Genomic DNA, 23,525 nt, shown 5'->3' with positions numbered 1-23,525 from the left:
CAGATAAGGACAGAGGTACTGATTTAGCCAGCTTTGAGGTGGAGCTTAACATTGAGGAAGGTGACTTGTTAGGTTGAAGAGGACCGGGTGAAGTGAATGGGGCAGAAGGTGTTGAGGTTCTGGGGTAATGTGGATAGGGTGTTCACACTTTCAATCCAGATCATGAAGATGTCATCAATGAACCTGAACTAGGTGAGGGGCTTGGGATTTTGGGTGTTTAGAAAGAAGTCCTTGAGATAGCCTATGAATAAGTTGGCATAGGATGGTGCTAAGTAGGTGCCAACTGTTATACACCAGATTTGTTTGTAGATGATGCCGTCATAGGAGAAGGAAGGTGTTGTTGGTTATGGTGACCAGGAAGGATGTTGTAGGTTTGGGATCCGTCAGGCTTTGGGAAAGATATTGTTCAGTGGTGACTATGCCATTGGCAGTAGGGATGTTGTGTAAAGGGAGGTGGCGTAGATAGTGACAAGCAGGGAACTGTGAGGTAAAGGAATAGGAACTGTGGAAAGTCTGTGGAGGAAATGGTTGGCAGCTTTTATGTAAGAGGTTACGTTGTAGGTAATAGGCTGAAGGTGTTGGCCCACACAAGAGTGCAGATTCTCTCAGTGGGGGCATAGTAGGTGGTCACAATGGGGTGTTCTGGGTGGCTGAGTTTATGGGCTTTAGGAACGGTGGGGAAAATTTAGTACATCTGCAAGGCAGGGTTTGTCGGCCATGAGTGAAAGTGGGGGAGGTTTGGAGGCTGGTGTAGAGGTGGTGAATAGTGGCATTCTAAGGCAGGAGTAGGAAGTGACCAGGTTGCAGAGTTTTTTGAGGTGGAGTAATGCATGCTGCTATAGTTTCTGGAGGGTAAGAATTTCAGTATGTAAGATGAGATCCAGAAATTTGGGATTGCACAGCAGGAGAATTTTGCAGATGGAGAGGGGGTACCGCAAGGAAGTTTGGGCCTGATTGGCTTGGTTTTGCAGGACTATGTTGGTGAGGGTTAAAGAATGGTGGAATCTCAACAGATGGAGGCCAATGTGGAAGGAAGGATTGCAGCCAGTGATGCGTAATTTGATGATAATGCAATTTGAGAGGAATTCCATGAGCAGGGTGTATACGACCCAGGACATCCGGGAGATCCGGGAAAAACATGGGAATTTTTTCGTCCGGGACAAAAGCGGGAAAAAACCAGGAATTTTTTAGAATTCCGGGAACTTTTCCTTGTTTTAGTTACCAGTTAAATTTTTGTTATTTTGGCTGGTAAGAACCAATACTCTAACGAAGGATATTACTGTACCCTGCTTCTGCAGAATATTGCTGCAGCAAAAAAACATGAACGAGAGAAAAAAAACGAAAATAAAACTTAAGTCGCAAAGGAAATGCGCCATATACAACAACAAAACACAGTGCTCATACAAGCATCTGCCAACCAGAGTATGTCAAAGGCTTTAGGAAGAATATGCAGTGCTTCCTAACAACAAATTGCCTCCGATGAGCGTGACATGCCTCCGATGAGCGTGACATGACAGCTGTTTTCATTTGAGCAATTGCGGGCGGGCTCTTGTGCATGCGCAGTTGAGTTGCCTATGGGTAGTACCTTCTCCCGCTTCTGGTTACAGATGTGTGGCTGGGTGCCACTATCTAAATTGCTCTGGTTCGGAAATATCATAGATCCAGGACTGATGCCCAGAGCAGTCTGAGTTGTAGTGGGGAGGTGGGTAGTCTCCACGTGACCTGTGTTTATGTTTAGTGATTTGGCTGTTTCCTCTTCATTTATTGCTCTCACATTAAATGAAAACAAAACAGATTTCTGTGGCCGGGAGCTACCAAATGAATTAAAATACATTCACACAATTACGGAAGGCTAAAATATGTTGTTATTTTCAGGTTTTATTTCCACCTTCCTGACAGGCAAGCATTAATCACCTTGCAGAACAATGAAGTTATTTTTGTCGGTTTGCTAAAGAGATTTGGCTTTTATTAATATTTTGCGCTGAGGCAGTTAATTTATTTGAAACGATGTGTTTAATTTCACACTGTTGGCTAGTTTCAACTGTTCACTGCATTTCAAGTGGATGTTTTCCATCTTCTAGCTCGTATGGCATTGTGCCATAATAAAGAACCAAACATGAGACAATGCAGTACTGGTACTCAAGAAAATTTACATTCGAATCTGAACATACGATTGTGCACTTTAAGCCGAATTATGCATTTTAGTATAGTTCACGAAATTCCGATGCTCCTGAAGTATCCTTTGATGTCTTGTCTCTTTTATGGCATAATGCAAGATCTTTTAATACTTTACACGTACGAAAATGCGGGCTTCCTGCGTCATCATAGCTGTGCAGGCGCAGTGACTCCTGTTATCTGGCACTCTCTGGCAACTGCTGAAATGAACCAATTTCTAACAGGTCACGGGAAAATATTGCGAATGGTGGTTTGAAAAGTGTTACTTTCAAAGTAAATTTCCTTTTATGCAAGATTAACTATGTGCGAGAATGTACGATGAATTTCTTAAATCACAGAACGTTTTACTCATTTAAAAATCAACTCTTTGAGGATGATCATCTAGAAGAATTTCGAGCCCAGAAGATCAGACATTTACGTCGTTATTAAAAATTTTACTGGCACATTTGTGTGATGTGTCTTAAAGTTAACACGCGCAAAATGATCTACATTTCTAGCAAAACTATGTAAATTAATTTAAACCATTAACTTTTTTTTTTGAGTGGGAGGGATCTTGCTATTGGTTGACTACCTACATGTCCTGTGCTGTCATCAGCTGCCGAGATCACGTGACATTAGCTATGACTGGCTTACAAAAGCGCGTCGCAATCTCTATTTCATTGCTTCGGAAAGTAACATGCAGTGTTTGGTGGAATTAGAATCTATACCTCCGTAAAATGAAGAAATGCAGCGTACATGTTGCTGCACATCAAAGATCTTTCCAAAACATGTTTTTTCCCCCTGGTTTTCGTTTTATAAAGTGCCAGCAAATTCTACATCTGTGTAGAAAACCATAAACATTCTAAGGATTGATAAGTTTTACAGTGCCGATGAAAAGTATACTGTCATTTAACATGGAAAAAGTGTATTTTCATCCGGGAGAAAGTGTATTTTCAACCAGGGAATCCGGGAAAAATCTGGGAATTTTTTTTCCTTGCTTACGTATACACCCTGATATGCCAAGCAGTAGTGGAGGAACAGGACACTTTTCTGTATTGGTGCAGATGGAAGGTGCAAGGATCCATGGAGGAAGATAAACAATCATGAAAATACATAAATAATATAGATATACACGTGAATAAATTCAAAACAATACAACAAAAATAAGTGGGAAAAATTACAAAAAGGACAGAAAATGGATGGAGTTTCATGTTGATTTCAGTGTGTTTTTGCCTTTTGCTATCTGCCTATTGCCCAGCACAGAATCTCTCCATAGAGCTATCTCTATCCTCACCACTACCACTCCCCACACTCCTACATTCTACATGCTTTGTAAAGTCCATAAACCCAATCACCCAGGATGCCCCATTGTGGCCGCTGCTGTGCCCCCACTGGGAGAATCTCTGCTCTTGTGGACCAACACCCTCAGCCTATTACCCACAAACCTACCCTCCTATATAAAAGATACCAACCATTTCCCCCATCAACTCCCCACAGTTTGTGTTCCTTTACCATACAGTACCCTCCTCGTCACTATTGACACAACATCCCTTTACACTAAGATCCCTAAGGCCCATGACCAAGTCACCATTGAATGCTACCTTTCCCAGTGCCTGATGGCAACCAAACTTACAACCTCCTTCCTGATCATGATGAACAACTACATCCTCACCCACAATTACTTGTCCTTTGAATGCATCACCTACAAATAAACCTGGGGTATGGCAGTGGGCACCTGCATGGCACAGTCCTATGCCAACCTACTCACAGACCATCTTTAGGAATCTTTCCTAAACACCCAGAATTCCAAACCCCTCACTTGTTCAGATTCATTGATGACATCTTTGTGATGTGGATTGAGGGTTAGAACACCCTATCCACATTCCTCTACAACCTCAACACCTTCTTCCCTATTTGCTTCACGTGGTCCTCCTCAACTCAACAATCCACATTCCTTGATGTTGACCATCACCTCAATGCTGGCTGCATCAGCATCTTCATTCTTTATCAGACCTATCAGCAACTGGCAATACCTCCACTCTGACAGCTGCCATGCAGTTCCTTACATACAGTCTAGCAATGCTTGGCTGTCCCATACATCTGTAGTGATGAGCAGTCAATCTCAAAATGTAGCTAGTGTCTCACTGAGGTCTTCACAGACCATAATTACCCTCCCAAACCTTTACAGAAACAGATCTCTCATGCCTTATCTCTCCAGACACCCACCTCTTCTCAAAATCCCATCATCTGACCACAGAGAAGAATACATGTGGCTCAGTACTACCCAAGACTGGAGCAACTGAATCACATTCTGTGCCAGGATTTCGACTACCTCTGATCGTGCCCTGAAATGAGGAATGTCCTACCCACTATCTTGCGCACTTCTCTCGCAGTAGTATTACACTGCCCATCGAACCTACACAATATCCTTGTCCATCCCTACACAACCCCTGCCCCCAACACCTTGCCTCATGGCTGATATTCCTCTAATAGACCTAGATGGAAGACCTGTCCCATACATCTTCACACCACAACCTACTCAAGTCCAGTCACGAGCACCACCTATCCCATCAAAGGCAGGGCTACCTGTGATACAAATCAAATGATCTACAAGCTAAGTTACAACTGTGCTTTATTCTATGTGAGCATGACAGCCAACAAGTTGTCTGACCACCAGAATGGCCATCAACAAACTTTGACCAATAAACAGGTGGACCACCTGGTTGCTAAGCAAGCTGCCCATCACAATGTTCTTCATTCTAATGACTGCTTCATAGCCTGTGCCATTTGGGTCCTTCTTACAAATACCACCTTTCCTTAATTGTGCAGGTGCAAATTCTCCCTGCAATTTATCTTGTGCTCCTGTAACCCGCCTGGCCTCAACCTTCATTAGTCATGGTCATTGTCCACCCAACTTATCCCTTCCCTGTTGCCACTCCACAGCCTTTTATTCCGCACATACAGGCACAGTCTTCTTACTTCTCTCTTTTACCAGCCCCACCCCACCCTCCGGCCATTGTCCTGATAGCAACTAGCTGCCCTACCCTCTCTCCACCTAATCTCTAGAAGCTCTCACAAACATTATTTTACCATACCCCACCCATATGCTGCTCTCCCTCTCCCTCACCACCCTTGCCTAATTCTTATCCCCACCACCCAGATTGCTTCTCCCATCATGTGCAGTTGCTGGCAGTCTGGCCTTGGCAACCTGAGACAGTGGTCATGTGAGTGTGTGCTGTGTTTGTTTGAATCTGTGTGAGTGTGTGTATGTTGTCTATTCCAGAATAAAGCCTTCTAGCTCAAAGCCTACATGATTAGTAGTCTTTTTGTTGTGCCTGTCTATGACTCAACATCTCTTCTGTATGGTGAGTAGCGATCTATCCTTTTCATATTATTGTCATTATGCCATACTGCATTTTCCATTGTTTGACATAGGAAGAAAAAATATATTGGTTGCCGCTGCCTCTAGGAATGTAAGCTCTCAGAGTTTAAACAGTGAACCACACTGTGATGCACTATGCCTCTCTTGTAATATCTGTCACTGGAGTTGGATGATATCTTCAAAATGATTTAATGCTTATTAAATGAACCTGTGACAATACTCGATGATTTTCTTTGGATCTTCTATATTTCTTCTATCAATCCTGTCTGGTACCAATCCCAGACCAACAGTCAATTCAAGTATTCATTGAATGAGGATTTTGTAAGCTTCCTGCTTCATGGGTGAACTATGGTACACTTCCTGAGGATTCTTCCAATGAATCTGTCTGCCACCATCCCAGATATTTCATTGATGTTATTGCTTCCAGTGATTGTTCCCTAATTGTGTAATCATATAAGGACCAGTCAAATAAAAATGGGACCAATGAAATAAAAGTAAGTGAACTGTTTATTTATTATTTCAAAGGTAATCACCATAACTGTTTGTATATTTATCCTGCTATGAGTCAAGACAGTCACTCAATAAGAGCCTTCATGGAAAAATGTTTGTCTTTGCCTACAAAGCCATGATTATACCCAGGAGTGCACCTCTTTGTTCAAAGCAAATGATAGTCACAAATGTGTTTCTTTAGGGCTCCAAAAGTATGTAAATTGCATGGGGAGATATTGGGACTGCATGAAGGAAGTGTAAGGCCTTCCCAACTAAACTTCTGCAGAGTGGTAAAAACAACCTAACCATCATGTGGACCTAGACACATTTTTCCATGAAGGCATTGACTGTACCGTGTCACAGAGGGCTAAATATATTAACTGTTATAATGTTTACTTTTGAAATAATGAACAGTTTACTTACTTCTTTTCTGGATGCCTCATTTTCTTTTGACTGCCATAGAAAAAGTAATAGGCCTATTTAATGCAATATGTTAATTTGTTGATACTGAGAGTCAACTTTCAATCCCAGTACCAAGTGCCAATCCTTCACACGTCTTCCTGTGAAGGAAGAACCTTTTGGAAGAATACAAAATATATAAACATTCCTACCTAAATTAAAAAGCTATTTTGAATGATGTGTTTGCATTGAAAAACAGACACTATTTTGATTGTGCCGCATCTCTTATAAATGTGAAAATTAGCCTATTCCTACTGATATTGAACTATGTGTCATGTTTTTCATATGTTTTATACATAAGACTTCCTATATATCTTAATCATACAGGGTGGTGCAAGTAAAAGTGGCCTGGATGAGTGGATGTGATTGGATGCAGCATTACTGGATGAGGGAAAGACCTACAGTTACTTCCAACAGGATGGAACAAATGGAACTTTTATTTTTGAGTGAGTTTATTGTTTTCTTAATTTCAGTAGGAGAGGTGGGTTGGATTTCAATTTTATCAAATTGCATAGGCATTGCCTCTTCCATATATAGCCTTGCACTTTCTAATAAATAGCTAAACCCTATTTTCTCTGCAACACTTAAAAATCGCTATTAAAATATTTTCTACTTCTGACTTTTTGTTAACAAACTTTTCATTGAGTTTTCTATGTGCAGTCTTCCTGTGCTCTCAGTTTTCCTTTTAACAGTATTCCAAATTGTTTTAATTTTATTATCAGAGGTACTTCTACTCATACATAACACATACTTCTGGACCATTTAAATAACTTTTCTTAATACAGTGCAATTTTTATAATGTTTGATAGTTTCTGGATCATTACTCCATCTAGCTATAAGATACATTTCCCTTTTCTATTTACAAGATATTTTTCTGCCTTTAGTTGACCATGGCTCTTTAGCTGGTTTCTTACAGTTATGTCTCACTAGTTTCTTAGGGAAACTGTTTACAAATATACAGGGTTACTCTGAATGATGGACCCATTTTAAAAACTTTATTCAAGTACAAATCCAAAATGAACAAGCTTAATACCAATGAAAAGAGGAAGTTTCAAAGTTTTTTCATAATGTTTGATACCAATTTAATAAATGTAATAATTTGTATTTAATTAATTTTTAATGTTTATTTAATAATTACAAATGTTATAAATGTTCAACGTGGCTTCTTTGCTAAAAATTACATGCTGTAGAAATGCATCATCCTCCATCTTTGCTAGCAAATAACCACAAAATGCAAGATGCTTCTATCTGTCATTGGGGTTGTGAGCTTGCACATGTTGTAATTAGAAGAGCTAGTACAGCAAACATTGTCTCAGAACTTCCCGTACAGTTGGTTGGGGTATTCCAAGTTCTTGACCGGTTGGGACTGCGCACAAAACTTCCTTCAATCTGTTGGACATCATCCTCTGACACACGAAGTTGGCCTGTGCTTTTTCCTTTGCGCACACTCCCAGTCTGTTTAAATTGCTTAAACCAATGGCTAATGCTTTTGTGAGTTGGTGGTTGAATACTAAATTTGATATGAAATGCCCACTGCACTTCAATTTGTGACACTTTTCGCAAACTCAAGAATGTAGAAAACCCTGTGCTCCACAGTCACCATCTCACTCACAAATGGAATGACGGCCCTATTGCAGTGCGAACTCTACTGGCTGCTTCTGAAACCATCACCTCCTGCCAAAAATTTGGCATAAAGCTTGTTCATTTTGGATTTGTACTTGAATACATATGACTTTTTGAAAATGCGTCCATCATTTAGAATAAACCTGTACTCACAAAGGTATCATGAAATAGATTAAATTTTAAATTGGCATTAGATTCACTGTACACCTCATCCCAGTCTAATTGTTACAAGCTTTCCCTAAAATTTGCAATTGTTAAATCGTTAATTGAATGCACTATTTTGGAAGACTATTTTGCATTACTGTATGGAGCTATGTCATATACTGTAACTAGCTGTGCATCATGATCAGACAGACCATTATGAACAGGAAAGTCCATTTCTGTAATACACTTCTTATGCTTTATGTAAATTTATGGCCAAGAACTAATGTTTTATGATATCGCTAATTTTGTAGGTTTCTGAAGCTGACAAATTAATTTGTTGAAACAGGTGTAGTGAAATAAAAAGATCTGTCCAACTGATGACTCAATTTTATTCTGAAATAAATATTCCTTGTTGCCTCAGGACACATCTTTCCAGTCATCCCTCCTTTTATTAAAGCTGTGCCACATATTTCTTCTCTCATTGATTTTATTCAGTACCTACCTCTTCATCAGTTACTCAATCCACCCATTCAATCTTCATTCTCATAACATTTTTACATTCACTCTTCAGCATTCTTCTGTAGCAACACAATTCTGAGGCTTCTATTCTTGTCTGCACCACTGATCACTTATGTATTAGGGCAAGAGTCTAAAACTGCCATAATTGATACAGCTGATTCCCTGAGTGTTGTGCACCAAGAATTAAATATTGCAGAAGATGCACACTGGCCAGCGCTTGGCATTATAGCATTATTTGTACTTCTCCTCAGCAATCAGAGTCACTATGCAAGCCGGCAACCTCCCAGCTTCGGTCCTGGTGATGAGGTGTTTTATGTAGTCATCTGAGCTATCGTCTGGTTGAATCAGGAAGATTATAGCTACTGTTGTTTCAGGTTTGTGACCATGGAGTAGAAAGACCAGTGTATGTTGTGACATGCATATTTATCACAACATCTTATTAAAGCATTCTGTGATGCTGTTCTTCTGTGGATGGTAGGCAGCAATCATCCTGGGAGTGATGTTGCTACATGAAATTATCACTGATACTAGCCCAATGGAAAACTTCTCTGTGATCAGAGATCATCACATGGGATGCTCCGTGCTTCAGAATGATGTCTTCTACAAGGGACCTTGCAGTTTCAGGAGCTTTGGCAGTTGACACAGATTCAGTGACAGCATAGTGGGTGATACCAGATACCGCAGAGGTAAAAGCATTGGTGTTTCCTTACCATGGCCCACATAGTGTCTAATGTATCAGTAGAAATTGGGCCAGTGGTATCTGCATCAGATTTGGTGTAGTGTCTTTATAAATCCCAAGTGAACAGATTCTGGAGAATCATGGAAATACCTCAGGATCATTGGTTATGGATGAGCTTTGATGATAAGCAACCAATAACACCAGTCGAATCATAGTCCCTCTTACACGATGTTCAGTCTATTAATTGGAATCCACTTTTGGTTGGTAGCTCAATCTTCAAGGCTTACATGTTTTTCAGCAATGCTGGAACTTTCCTGTGTTCAGCAGGGATGTCATTTAATACACTGATGATTGGGATTTCGTCCATGCTGATGTGTTCTGCCAAAGGCTTTCTTGAAAGGCAGTCAGCATCCTGGTATTTGCATCCACTTTTGTGTACCATGCGATATTATACTCTTGAAGCTTCAAAGCCCCTCTCATGAGTCAACCTGATGGATTCTGAGAAAATTTCTTGCATTAGAAATGTTCTGAGGAGTTGGAAAATCTGACTGCTCTTTTTTTCTCTGAACCAGGACAGATTCCATCAGCACTCACTAAGTGCCCAAAGACTTTTATCTCTTGGGCGACGAAGAGCCCCTTTTATGGATTCAGGTTGAAACGTGCTGTCTGAACAAAACTGAACACAATTGTCAGTTGGCTTAAATATTCTTCAAATATTTTTGAAAAAAAGAAAATGTCACTGAGACAGCAAAGACATGTCATCCATTGAAGGTGTTGAAGGAGGTTGTCTATCTTCTGTGCGAAGGTGGCTGGAGCATTACACAGTTCAAATCGCATAACTTTGAACACACAGAGCCTGTCAGGAGTTATGAAGGTGGTCCTTTCCCAGTCAGCCTTGTCCAGTAGGGCGTTTCAATGTTCATAGTTCAGAAATGCTGTGCTCCATTAGAGCAGTTTAGGTTGTTATGAATGTGTATCAATTGATAGACATCTTTCTTTGTGATTTTTTTCAGTTGTCAAGAGTCGACACAGAAATGCCACATGCTGTCCTCTTTCACAAGGACTACCAGAGAGATCTGAAGACTCACTGAAGATTCAGGTATGTCATCTTGCAGCCTCTTCACCACTTTTTCCTAAATTATCCATTATTCAGGTGATGATGCATTATATGATTGGCACACTGTATGAGTGTCAGCTAAATGGTGGGTAATCTCCACTGTTGATACAGTGTTTCATCATGCACAACTTGATCTGTCTTTTCCCCACTCTGGAAACTGATGCAGAATGGATAATACTCCCTGACATTGTTCCTTGGTCAGGATAGATCCTATTAACAGCTAATAGTGTCTTAAGATGTTGGATAACAACCTGGTCAAAAATGACCCAGAGCAATCTTTGTTATGTGTGCTTGTTGGAATAGCTTTGTCAGTCTGGAACTGTGATCTTCCACAGCCTATGATTGCTTGTGATGCCTGCCAGAAGTCCCATCTGAGAGTAACATCATAACTACAGTCTTTTAAAACAGCAAATTCGAAGAGCTGTGTTCTATCAGCAATAGTTATTTTTGCAGTAGATGTTCCTGTTGGCTAGATGTATTTCCAACTCATGATCTTCAACATGACTATTTTAATATCACAGACCATAGTATTCTTTAGATGGCAATGGTAGCATTTGACATTACAGGAAAAGATGTCCCTGTATTGATTGAATTGACTAGTGCCCATACAGGTTCACCATCAGTAATGGTGATGAGATTTCCTGTTATCTTGATAATTGTTGTCCAAGGAGGATAATCATCTGTGGGGGTGTAACCTCTGTAGGTTGCCACCTCAGTTTTTCTGAATTTGGCATCTAGGTAAGCAACAGGGAATGCTAAGCCATGTTGGGGAGTGAACTCATCCACAGTACAGTTACGAGCTTCAGTCCACAGATCGACCATAATTGTCTGCAGTTGACTGGCATGAATAGGACAGTTGTGATGGCTGATGTCTTGTGGTGTAACAGTAGTCAAACACTCATTTTCTCTCTCTGCACTTGCACAAAATGTGTCCAGGGCATCCACAGTGAAAACAGAATAGCGTGTTGTCCTCCTTCCTCTAAATGTCGGTTCTTCTATGTGGTGTTCTGCTTGGTGGAGTAGTTAGTTGTAGCTGGGTTAGTCATATGCTGAATTGTCTTTTGATGGTGGTGGCATAGGTTTTAGTTGGCCGAGTCCGTTCTTCATGGTCTGTTCAACTTGTGATGGAGACTGGTGGCAAAGATTGATACACTTCCTCTTCGACATTCTCAGTTACCTCCGGGAACATGGGGTCGATGCCCTTGGCCCCTATCTGTTGTGTACTTGGTCTGACATTTCTGGCCGCCATACACTGCTGTATCTCTTGTCTTACTTTCTGGCATTTGAGAGAAGCAAGGTCTTGGTGGCCTTCCACAACTCCCAGAGGATCACATTTGAGAGTCGGTCATATCTCTTTCATCCAGATTTTATTTATTTATTTGTTTCCTTGGTGCAGTGGCACCACTTGATGAATTGTTCTGTTGTTGTGACATCCTTTTGCCAAAAGAGCGTGGTACATGTCTTGTGTGAATCCTTTCATTGAATGTGGGATTTTCTTGCCTTCTGGCATGTGCTGATTCGCAATGTTGCAAAGGGCCAAAACATTTTGCGTGTATAATTGCGTCATTTCACCATAGTGTTGGGCCCTGTTCTTTAATTGTTCTTCTGTGAAATTGACTTGCTTTTGATTGTCATGAGATGTTTCCTTCTATTTGGCTGGAATTTGTCCAATCTATTAAGGTTCTCTTCATTGTTTTTGAACTACTATAGTCAGGTGCCATCGAAGTAAAAGCACATGCTTGTCAAACACATCACGTCATCCTAACTGTTATATTTGGTAACTCAGTCAAAGCCTTTCAGCCTTTGGTTGGGTGCCAGCCACCCTCTGGAAAGCACTGATGGGTTTCTGATGTACAGCTGACTTAGAATGGAACAATGTGATTTCTGCAGCTCCCATTTTTTAATTTCTTTTATGTGTACTGAGTGATGTAGCACAATGGCACATTGGACTTGCATTCAATAGTGCGATGGTTCATATGCTGCTCATCCAGTCGTCCGGATTTAGGTTTTCTGTGATTTCCCTAAATCACTCGTGTCAAATGCCATGATTGTTCCTTTGAAACAGGTGTGAACAATTTCCTTCCCCATCCTTTCATAATCTGAATGTATGCTCCTTCTCTAATGACCACGCTATCAATGGGATGTTAAACTCTGGTCTTCATTCATCCTTCCTTCCTCTTATATGTGAAATCTCACGTATTAGAGAAGTCCCAATTAGCTTTAAACTTGAAATGCATTAATTTAACAGTTTTGACTAATTCCCTTTCCTGCTGCAGAACTTTTACTCACTTTATCAGCAGCCACAATCCAACACAGAAGACTGAGTACCCTTCAGGAAGAAAAGATGTAGGTTATGCATAGTGGTACCAGAAAAATTACAAAGTAAGATATAGAGGCAAATTCATGGTTCAGTTTTAGCTGGATAATGTGCCTGCAGAGCCACAGAACACAGTTGTTGTTGTTGATGTCTTCAGTCCTGAGACTGGTTTGATGCAGCTCTCCATGCTACTCTATCCTGTGCAAGCTTCTTCATCTCCCAGTACTTACTGCAACCTACATCCTTTTGAATCTGCTTAGTGTATTCATCTCTTGGTCTCCCTCTACAATTTTTACCCACCACGCTGCCCTCCAATGCTAAATTTGTGATCCCTTGATGCCTCAGAACATGTCCTACCAACCGGTCCCTTCTTCTTGTCAAGTTGTGCCACAAACTCCTCTTCTCCCCAATTCTACTCAATACCTCCTCATTAGTTACGTGATCTACCCATCTAATCTTCAGCATTCTTCTGTAGCACCACATTTCAAAAGCTTCTATTCTCTTCTTGTCCAAACTATTTATCATCCATGTTTCACTTCCATACATGGCTACACTCCATACAAATACTTTCAGAAACGACTTCCTGACACTTAAATCTATACTCAATGTTAACAAATTTCTCTTCTTCTGAAACGCTTTCCTTGCGTTTCACAAAATGACTGGTGGATGAGTGCAAACAGGATGTCAGTCATTACACAAAAAAAAATTGTCACATGTGCTCAAAGGGCTGAACTCAGTCATCAAAACACTTCCTTGCAGAGGTTACCCGAGGTAGATAAACCATTTCATATGACTGTCATGGATATATTTGGGCCATTTTCTCAAACACCAGCAGGAAATCATTATGTGCTATTGATAATTTACTTCTGTAAAGTGAGCCGGGAGCAGTCACATTTAAACCCCTCACAGTTCAACCTCACTGTTGATGCTAGCAACTTCAAAGTACAATGGTTGTTAACCAACAGTAATAAAGAAGTATTTGTATCTACTGACTATCTTCTGATGCACCTGTATCCTTCTTTGGCAGAGAACTGCCGCCCACACCTAGCCATTCCTGAAACTATTTTAGTCTACCTTTTTTGGAAGGCAATTTGAATGTACGTACCTCGATGCTTCCTGTTGCTTCGATGAGGTCGTTCATGTTGAGCACTGCTATTGTTTTCTGAATGTCCAAATGTTTTGAACTCAATTGTATAATCTAAAGCTGTTGGATTCACAGATCTTGGACAATCAGATGAAACAGCAAATGTAGCATACGGACTCATCTCATATATATCTGAAATATTTTCAAAATCATTGTATTTTCCATGTGAAATAAGAAAGAATAAATATCTTTGTCAAACATTTACATTTTTTTCAGCTAGATACTTGTTTCTATAATTATGAACCTAATATATAAATATGTTCACAAAAAAAGAAAAAATTATCTCATTGCTCTTCTTCACATTCTCTCCTACATTTTTGTGAGCTGGTTTGCTTTTGTGTGTGAGCAAGGACTGTCTGTGTTGTACATTACTTACTTATTAAAAATAGAAAGTCAAGAAATATTATTGCTAGAAAGTCTGACATTTGTCTCACCAGATGATGTATCCATTTGTTTTGAAGTGTGATGTTCATCTGATTTACTTGGTGAAGATGAATATATCTGTTGGAAATTTCGTTTATTGTCCATTTCAGCAGCTGCCTTGCAAATGCTGGCACTTTCAAGAGCATCCTGACATCCTCTGCCACCAAGACTATCCTTGCACTGTCTGCAAGAAGAAATACTTCTACACAAAGCAAGAAAAATTAGCAAATAAATATACTAGGGCTTCACTAACTTACTTTCTGCGTATTGCAACATATATCAGAAGTCCAGCACTTAATAATAAAACTGCAGAACAGACTGTGGATACCACGACATAGATGTCTTCATAGAAGTGGGGAGTATCTGTCAAGCTTTGACTTTCCTGCATTGGAGCAACAGTTGCTGGAAAAAGAGAATAGCTCACTGTACTCTTACTTAAAAATATATGCATACTGGTTGATTCTATATTCATTGAAATTTCAGGACCAAACTTTCTTAACTAATAATAAATATTGTGCCAACTTTGCTGATGACTTTTTATGTTATTTTTCATGCAGGGTGTGTGATGAAGCAAGCTGGGGTATTTTTACTTCCTCTCTTGTTTTGCCAGCTGCCTCCTTAAATTCGTTTTTTCACTTTTAACACATTATCATTAAGATATGGGACTATAATCTGCATTTCCATAAAAGAGAAAGGTTGGCCCTCAGTTTTAAAGAATATAACACCAGATTTAATTTTGTGCTTAGTTTTATGTATGTAATTGATTTTCTAATTTATTTTGACTATTCCTAGTTACTATCTTTTGTTACAGGGTGAAATCAGTAATTGTTTCATAACTTAAATTCTATTGTTGACTTATAAACAAATATAAAATCTGTACTAATGACAAACATTTGGAATTCAAAACACAGCCACTTATAAACAAATATAAATTCTATATAAAAACAAAGATGAGGTGACTTACCGAACAAAAGCGCTGGCAGGTCGATAGACACACAAACAAACACAAACATACACACAAAATTCAAGCTTTCGCAACAGACTGTTGCCTCATCAGGAAAGAGGGAAGGAGAGGGGAAGACGAAAGGAAGTGGGTTTTAAGGGAGAGGGTAAGGAGTCATTCCAATCCCGGGAGCGGAAAGACTTACCTTAGGGGGAAAAAAGGACAGGTATACACTCGCACACACGCACATATCCATCCACACATACAGACACAAGCAGACATGTCTGCTTGTGTCTGTATGTGTGGATGGATATGTGCGTGTGTGCGAGTGTATACCTGTCCTTTTTTCCCCCTAAGGTAAGTCTTTCCGCTCCCGGGATTGGAATGACTCCTTACCCTCTCCCTTAAAACCCACTTCCTTTCGTCTTCCCCTCTCCTTCCCTCTTTCCTGATGAGGCAACAGTCTGTTGCGACAGCTTGAATTTTGTGTGTATGTTTGTGTTTGTTTGTGTGTCTATCGACCTGCCAGCGCTTTTGTTCGGTAAGTCACCTCATCTTTGTTTTTATATATAATTTTTCCCACGTGGAATGTTTCCTTCCATTATACAAATATAAATTCTGTACTAATTACAAATATTTGGAATTTGAAACACAGCCATTCTTAAAGTATTTCTTTGGCTCTATTCGAAAACATGTTAGCAAAGCCAGCCCCTAATTAATTCCAAAGTAATTACCAATTTTGTCAAAAGTACTGTTTGCATAACTATATCTGTTGATTTCATGATTTAAACAAATAATTCCACCTAACTCTTGTAGTAGAAGAAACTGTTAAAATTTTTTCTAGGTATTCAGTTTATGGGTTTAGTGTTGTAGGATTGCTGGATCCAATGATGCACACTATACCACATGTAATAAGCACTATTTTATTAATTGGAAGCACACATATACAGTTATAAACATTCTTGATTCTCAGTGCATGGGTGTACCGTTTTGCGTGCAGCCACAGACTGGTCACAGAGTGCTTGGTGTCATCGCGCACCATGATGTGAGTGCACAATGCCAAGTCCTTATGCAGAAATACAGGCGGGAGCGAGTGCAGTCGAAGAGAAGGCACATGATTGTTAGTGATTAGCTCCTTAACATGGCCGACAAATGTCGAGTCGCAAATTTGATCTGGAGGAGGTGAAGGCTTGACTAGCTCTGCTGGGAGAGTGAGGGGTTCTCCATACAGTACTTCTGCCAGGGACATGCCAAGGTCCTCTTTGTATGCAGCCCGAATGCCTAACATTACCCATGGTAATGTGTCAGCCCACTCACCTTCATGGCACAACAGGAAAGCTTTAAGCATTCAGTGCCAGCGTTCGACAGCCTATGGGTGGTGGTATGCTGTAGTCCTAAATCGTTTCACTCCACACAGTTCACAAAGCTGTCGGAAGAGGGCACACTCGAACTGGCGTCCGTAGTCAGTGGTGATAGAACTTGGGCAGCCGTAGCGTGAGATCCACATTTATAAAAGAGCTCAGGCCACTGAGTCAGCTGTGATAGTAGTGAGAGGAATTACCTCTACCCAGCAGGTAAACCTGTCAATGGCGGACAGTATGTAATGGAAGGGGCCCGAGGGGGTTAAGGGTCGGACAATATTGGTGTGTGTGTGTGTGTGTGTGTGTGTGTGTGTGTGTGCTGGAATCTTCTTTTTCCCACATCAAATGTACCCTTGGGGGGGGGGGGGGGGGCTGTGCATGGTATCCTACTTTCACGCACTGACAAGCCACACATGCTTGTGCCCAACTGTGACATTGTTTTATCATCCAGGGCCAAACGAAACATTTAGATACCAGACGTGCGGTGGCGTGAATGCCAGGGTGTGCCAAGTCGTGGACAGTATTAAAAATGTCCTGGCAGAGAGGTGCAGGAATCACTGGACATATGCATCCTGTTGAAATGTCACAGCAGATGGGTGATGAAAACCCAGGAAGTGTCTGTAACTCTAGTTTGAGTCCTGTTTCAACATTGGAGCACCACAATGTGGCAAGTTCATTATCCTCTGTTTGCAATTTAGAGAGTTCACTGAGGTCCAGTTGTGAAGATAAAACTGACACACAAGATAGAAAATTGGCGATGACGTTGTCTGCCCCTCTGACATAACGTATGTTGTACATAAACTGACATATGAGGTCCATATGTCGAAAACATCTTGGGGATGAGTCCTTGCCTGTGTTACGGAAAGTGTACACCACTGGCTCGTGGTCAATAAATACCACAAGATGGCGACCTTCGATATCATCTTGGAAATATTTGGTGGTGGCGTAAATAGCAAACAGTTCCCGGTCGAAGGTCGACCATTTACGTTGGGAAGCGGGCAGTTTGTGTGAGAAAAATCTGAGCGGCTATACTACAGAAACCATGGATTGCTGAAGTACCGCCCCCACTGCTGTATCACTAGCACCTGTATTAAGCGAGATGGGTGCATCAGGAATGGGGTGAGTGAGCGTAACGGCCATCTGTAAGGCTTTTAGGTTATCAAATGCGCAACGCATATCTGGAGTCCACGTGACCGCCTGAGACCCTGAAGTGTTTTTTTCCCGCAAGAGCATCCGTAAGTGGGGCTTGTATGTCGGCAGCATGGGGGATGTGTTTGTGGTAGTAATTTACCATTCCAAGGAAGCAGCGGAGGCCCTGAAAATCTTTGGGCAAAGGCACCGTACTAATGGCGTCAACCTGTTTGGGTAGGGGGCAGATGCCATCGGCAGATACCCCGTGGCCCAGAAAAGTGACACTATTGTGGTGGAGTTGTGACTCAGCATTGTTCACTGCAACACCATTTGCTTTTAATAGTTGGAACACTGTATTTAAATGTAGTTCATGTTCCTCGAGGGAGGAAGAAAAGATTAACAAGTCATCCAGGTACGCATATACAAAGTCCAGTTTTCCAACCAACAAGTCGATGAACTGTCCACATCTGTGCAGCATTTTTAAGGCCGAACAGTGTGAACAAATACTCAATCAACTCGAATTGGGTGATGATAGCGGTTTTTTCAACGTCCTCCAGTGACATTGGCAGTTAGTGGTAAGCCTTGTGACAGTCAATTACAATGAAAATTTGTGCCTCATGCAGTTGTGAAGCAAAGTCTTGAATATTTGGGATGGGATAATTATCTAGAATTGTTCTGGTGTTAAGCACCCAATAGTCACTGCAGAGGCGGAAAGTGTCATCTTTCTTGGGAGCCAAATGAATGGGTGATGACGAACTACTAGAAGAAGGGCAAATAGTCTTACTATCTAAAAGTTCCTGAATTATAGTTTGACATGTACCGGTGAACCTTCTGTGGTATTGATTCTGTGGACAGTACCGTTGTTGATCACGAACACCAATGGGGATGATGGACCTGCACCCAATGCACTATGACTAACCTGTAATGCACACGCTTGTGTGTCCCAGGCCGGCAGGTCAGCAGCAGTGACCGTGATCGACTGATAGTCCTTGTTTTGGAGCTCAGTGGGGTACTTGGTAGTGTCGTGGGCACAGCCTCTCTCCGGCAGCAGAAACGTCACGCAGCATCGGTGGTGGGTGTGAGGAAGTGGTGCAGGGGTTGGGGCCGTGGCTGTGTGTGACAGCTGAGTGACCCGCTTATGAACGTCCATGAGTTTGGCTTGCACAGCGGCTATGCATAAGCGGAGGGCTTCATTGCTGTCCCAAAGTTCTTCGTCGTGCGATCTAAGTGACAGCACTGCCACAGCGGTTTCAGCTAGCTCACACAATAGAGTGGCGCTCTCAGATGAGAGGGAAGAGATATCTGAACCGGTGGCACGGTCTATCAAGTTAAAGGTTAGTGTACCTCGTTGTAGGTTAGATGTCAGTGCATGGGCTAAGAGAAAATCTACCCCAAGCATGGGTTCATCCACCTCGGCGATAACAAAAGTCCACTGTAAGGGGGTGTTAATATCCTGCATTTTAAGGCTTAATTTAGTTATTCCATGAGATTGGATCAGGGAATTGCTGTCAGCTCTAAGCTGGGGGCAAGGCCGTTGCTCGAATTTAATCCTTTAATTGCTCTGGACATGTTAACACTTGCACCTTTGTACCTGTCCCTGTGTGCTCTGAAAGTGTTTATGCGCACCACCAGTCCTTCTACCTGGTACTCTGAACGTTCAGAGAACGCGTTGGGAATGTGCATGGAGAACGACATTTCTTAACTGTGTCGCCAAAGCGAAAATGGAAATAACACCAAGTGGGATGGTGCATGGCATCGTCAGTTGCGCTGGCTGAGGTCGAAGTGGCAGAGGAGGGAGTCTTGTCAGTAGATTCTTCCGATGGTGGCAATGCAGTAGTGCTGGTAGGAGAGGAGTTATGACGGCGGCTGCCAGGCGGCGTTGGGTCTGCGCACATGTGCGGAGTGAGTCATGCAAACTCTGTACCTCACGATGGAAACTACCGCGCAGGTGTGCCAACCCCTGAGGCCTGATGGCCCCCAGGGGGAGGGGGGGGGGATGCGGGGAGGGGGGCAGAATGTTGCAAACCTGGTCTGTGATCTTCAGTTTAGTGTCTAGTGGGGCTGAACTTGGACTTGAACTTCCAGAGAAAGTTTGAGCAACCATATGGTCCAAAGTGTAACGTTTGGCATGTAATGTGTGTCAATCATGGCGTAAAGATGACACCAGAGCTGTGATGGGGATCTGGAACCCAGCAACTCATGACTGATGAGGCGGATAGCTTCCTCTGTCAGTGTGGATAGTTGCTCAAGGATGGTACGTCGGGCGAATACATATTTGTCCGTAGTGATGGGGGGGGGGGGGGGGAGGCAAGCCACAATGTTGCAGATCAGGTCCAGTTCATAATGGAGGTGACATAGTAAGCAAAGGAACTTCGAGTTGTCGTCAGCGACGCCAAGTAGTTGCAGGATGTGGTCGACCAAGGCAACCATGTGTGTGGGTAGTCCTTATGAAGGGATGGTATGTTAGGCCAACAAATGGTGAAGTCTTGACATAACTGTTTGTCAGAAAAAGTCACTCCCTGTCCATAGCTCTGCAGCATAATTGTTTATTATTGGCAGGGGGGGGGGGGGGGCGCTTGTGAACAATGAAAGTAAAGAACTCTGAAAGGCAAATCTGCGCCTGTTGTCTACTTCATTTAAAGTAGTCAGTGTTGAACTTCCACTTCCTCCCTCTGGTTTCCAGCCAGTGTAGCAATGCAGTATGTCAACCCCAAGGACAATCAATGAGGAAATAAAGCAGGTGAATGTCACAGGTGGATTAGTGTTTGGCTACAGAACATAGTATCCTAGCCCCCAACAAAAAACCTCAAAGATTAGTCTTAAAATACAGAAATTTTACCTCCAGATATGGTTGTTGTGGCCATACTGTAATGTACTCTTGTTGATCCGGCACTGTTATGAGCTGTAATTCGTAGTTCATACCATGTACCAGGCTGAAGATCACCAATCAAAAAGTTCATTGATGGCACATTGTTGTCCACCAAAATCCATTCATTTCTGGTTCCCAAAATCCGATATTCAACAACAAAATATAACATGGGACATCCTCCATCTGGCCAGTATGGTAAGTGCAAGAGCACAGAAGTTGCATTTGTTGTCAAAAGTGTTTTTAGTTCAGGAACTTGTGGTTCTGGAAAAAATTAATTCAAATAAGTGAGCCATTTTTACTGTTACTTCATTGAGTATCAGGTATTCCATACATCCAGTATGGCTTTAAGGCAGTGTCAAGTATAATTATGATGTTGTTGAATTGTGATCAGTTTATAGCTTATAAAATACCATATGACATTAATGACACATATATTCTTCAAAGAAGTGTGAATATTACATAATATCTACTTGAGTTGGTCTCATAATGGTCACACACCTAAACATATTTCTGTTTCACACTCATACATTTTTTTATTACAAATTATATATTGCAGTAACACAAGGCACACCACAGGCTATATTTAACTCTTTGTAAGGTTGCCATAATGTATCTTCGGAATATTATTGGCGTGGGTGTTGAGATGGTGCCAGGTGAGGTAAACTACCTGTTCTGAGTCAAGTCACTGAGCAGTTTGAGTTCGAAGCAGTTTGTTGTATAAGTATCTTGTTGGTAACACGTACTTCTGACAGTGTAAAACACAATGTTAAAAGTATTGAAATGGATCCAAAGTCAATGTAGAATGAGCAATAGTTATTTTTTAACAGAATAAACGACCAAGAAGAAGATGTGACTTTTAATCTTCAAATCAAAACCTGGACCATTATTAACACAATGCTAGCAGAAGCAATTTTCCCTATACAGTGTTGCTGAAGACAAATAATGTTAATTATTTGTCAGATGTACTTTTCTCCAATTAATTTAATCAATTGATTAAATAGCAACTTGATTAAATAGCAACTTTAGCTATAGAAATATCTTCATTAATAAATCATTTAAATAATAGTATTATGGGAGTTGGGTACATTTCAACCTCCCTTTTGTGTTTCTTAATCTTTAACAAGCTGTTGACCAAATACTAAGAAAGTTTATATGGCAGGTTCTTGGTGCACACTGCATCCCAAAGTCCTACATCTAAAATCTCCAGGACATGTGTGAAAAAATCAAGACAAAAACTATAAGCTCTGTAGGTGTCAGCGAATAACTTGAGGTAAAATTTTTGGCGCACTGAGAATCTGCTTTGAGTCTAGTGTTGCTCAGTCTGATTATGAACTATGCAAAAGAACATCCACAGAAACTGACTCCACGGACTCTTATATTCTGACAGTGTAGGTCTAATAGCAGAATCTCTACCAGAAATTCAAAACAACTTTAATGCCTGGTGCATGGCACCAGAAAGTAGAAGAATTAAGGGTAAGTAGGACCAAAATGGATTATATGTATTGGAAATTCTCAAAACCACAGCTTCCATCGATAAAGACATTAAAAACCATATAAAACTGGGCAGTAGAAATGGAGGTCACTCAGAGGAGTCAGCTGTGATGTGAAAATGCCTATCGAAGTCAAAGGATTTTTTTACAAATGAGTGATACGACCAGCTGTAATGCTTGGTTCATAGTGCTGAGCCATGCAATATCAGTCGAACAGAAGCTCCAGGTTTCAGAGACAAGATTCTATGCTGGTCTGGATGAGTGATACTAAAAGAAGATAAGAAGTGACTTCATCCAAAGCTCATTTAAGCAAACATAGCAGGAAAGATTCAAGAGAGTTGCCTATGCAGGTACAGGCACATCATGCACCATCAACAGAACCATAGGACAAGAACAGTGCTTAATGTAATAGAACTGACAAGAGGCCTTTGATGTCCAGTATATACATTGGTTAGGACCATGAAAAATCACCAGAAAATGATGGGCCTGTGCCTTGAAATAAAACAACATTCAGAAAGGTGGAACAAGACTGGAGGGGCAACCCCAAGAGAAGTGTAAAATAAGGAATGAAAGCTGAAGAAGAAAAGAGTTTTGTTGTCATTTCACTTTAATTTGCTCCCTATGCAAGATTCCAGATATTTAAATAATGTGACTGTTTCAAGTAATAGGTAAGACATTCATAGGTCCTTCTGCTTATTTATGTACAATATTTTATATTCATGTATGTGAGGGTCAGCTCAAATCTCTGCATTTTGCTACATTTTGTGTGTGTGTGTTTGTGTGTGTGTGTGTGTGTGTGTGTGTGTGTGTGTGTGTGTACTAAGAATTATCCATGAATAATCTTGTAGAGCATCTGGTGTTATCTGCTAAATGGTTAATGTATGCAGTGAACAAAAATGTTTCTTTGGTGTCTACCCAAAATATATTTACATCAGAAGACTTCTCTCCACTAAGAAGGAAGCTCTCCATTAAGAAGACAAGATACATTCTATTTCCCAGGAACAAGAATGATGTAATACATTCCATTAACTAGGAACTGACATACAACAGTCTGCTGGCAAGGGCCTGTTGTATTGCTTTCTGTTAATCTTCAGTCCAAGTCATATTCCTGTTCAGATATTCCACAAGCTTGTATTTTGTTTGTTAAATGATGCTGCAGGACTATATCTACTATCCGCAACCTTCTGGCTCTCTAAACACAAAACTGGTTGTGTTTCACTCAATAACTGCTTGTGTAATCAGTGTTCATTCCTACAAAGGAGTTCTTCCTGTCTCTAAAAA

At 41.1% G+C, this 23,525-nt stretch overlaps 1 protein-coding gene across 1 annotated transcript in view; it reads right to left on the bottom strand.

The window, feature by feature from the left end:
• Nucleotides 1-23,525, bottom strand: part of LOC126456738 (Down syndrome cell adhesion molecule-like protein Dscam2) — a 427,689-nt gene that overhangs the window by 41,187 nt on the left and 362,977 nt on the right. Inside the window, exons 29-32 of the mRNA XM_050092487.1 lie at nt 20,725-21,015; nt 14,708-14,852; nt 14,462-14,634; nt 13,989-14,159 (exon numbers count right to left, since the gene is read on the bottom strand). Coding sequence (XP_049948444.1) covers nt 13,989-14,159; nt 14,462-14,634; nt 14,708-14,852; nt 20,725-21,015 — 780 coding nt within the window. The remainder of the gene's footprint in view (nt 1-13,988; nt 14,160-14,461; nt 14,635-14,707; nt 14,853-20,724; nt 21,016-23,525) is intronic.

The sequence above is a fragment of the Schistocerca serialis genome, chromosome 1 (assembly GCF_023864345.2).
Source record: "Schistocerca serialis cubense isolate TAMUIC-IGC-003099 chromosome 1, iqSchSeri2.2, whole genome shotgun sequence".
NCBI classification, from domain to species: domain Eukaryota; kingdom Metazoa; phylum Arthropoda; class Insecta; order Orthoptera; family Acrididae; genus Schistocerca; species Schistocerca serialis.
Note: the sequence above shows the minus strand (reverse complement) of the source record. Positions and strands in the feature narration are given on the sequence as shown.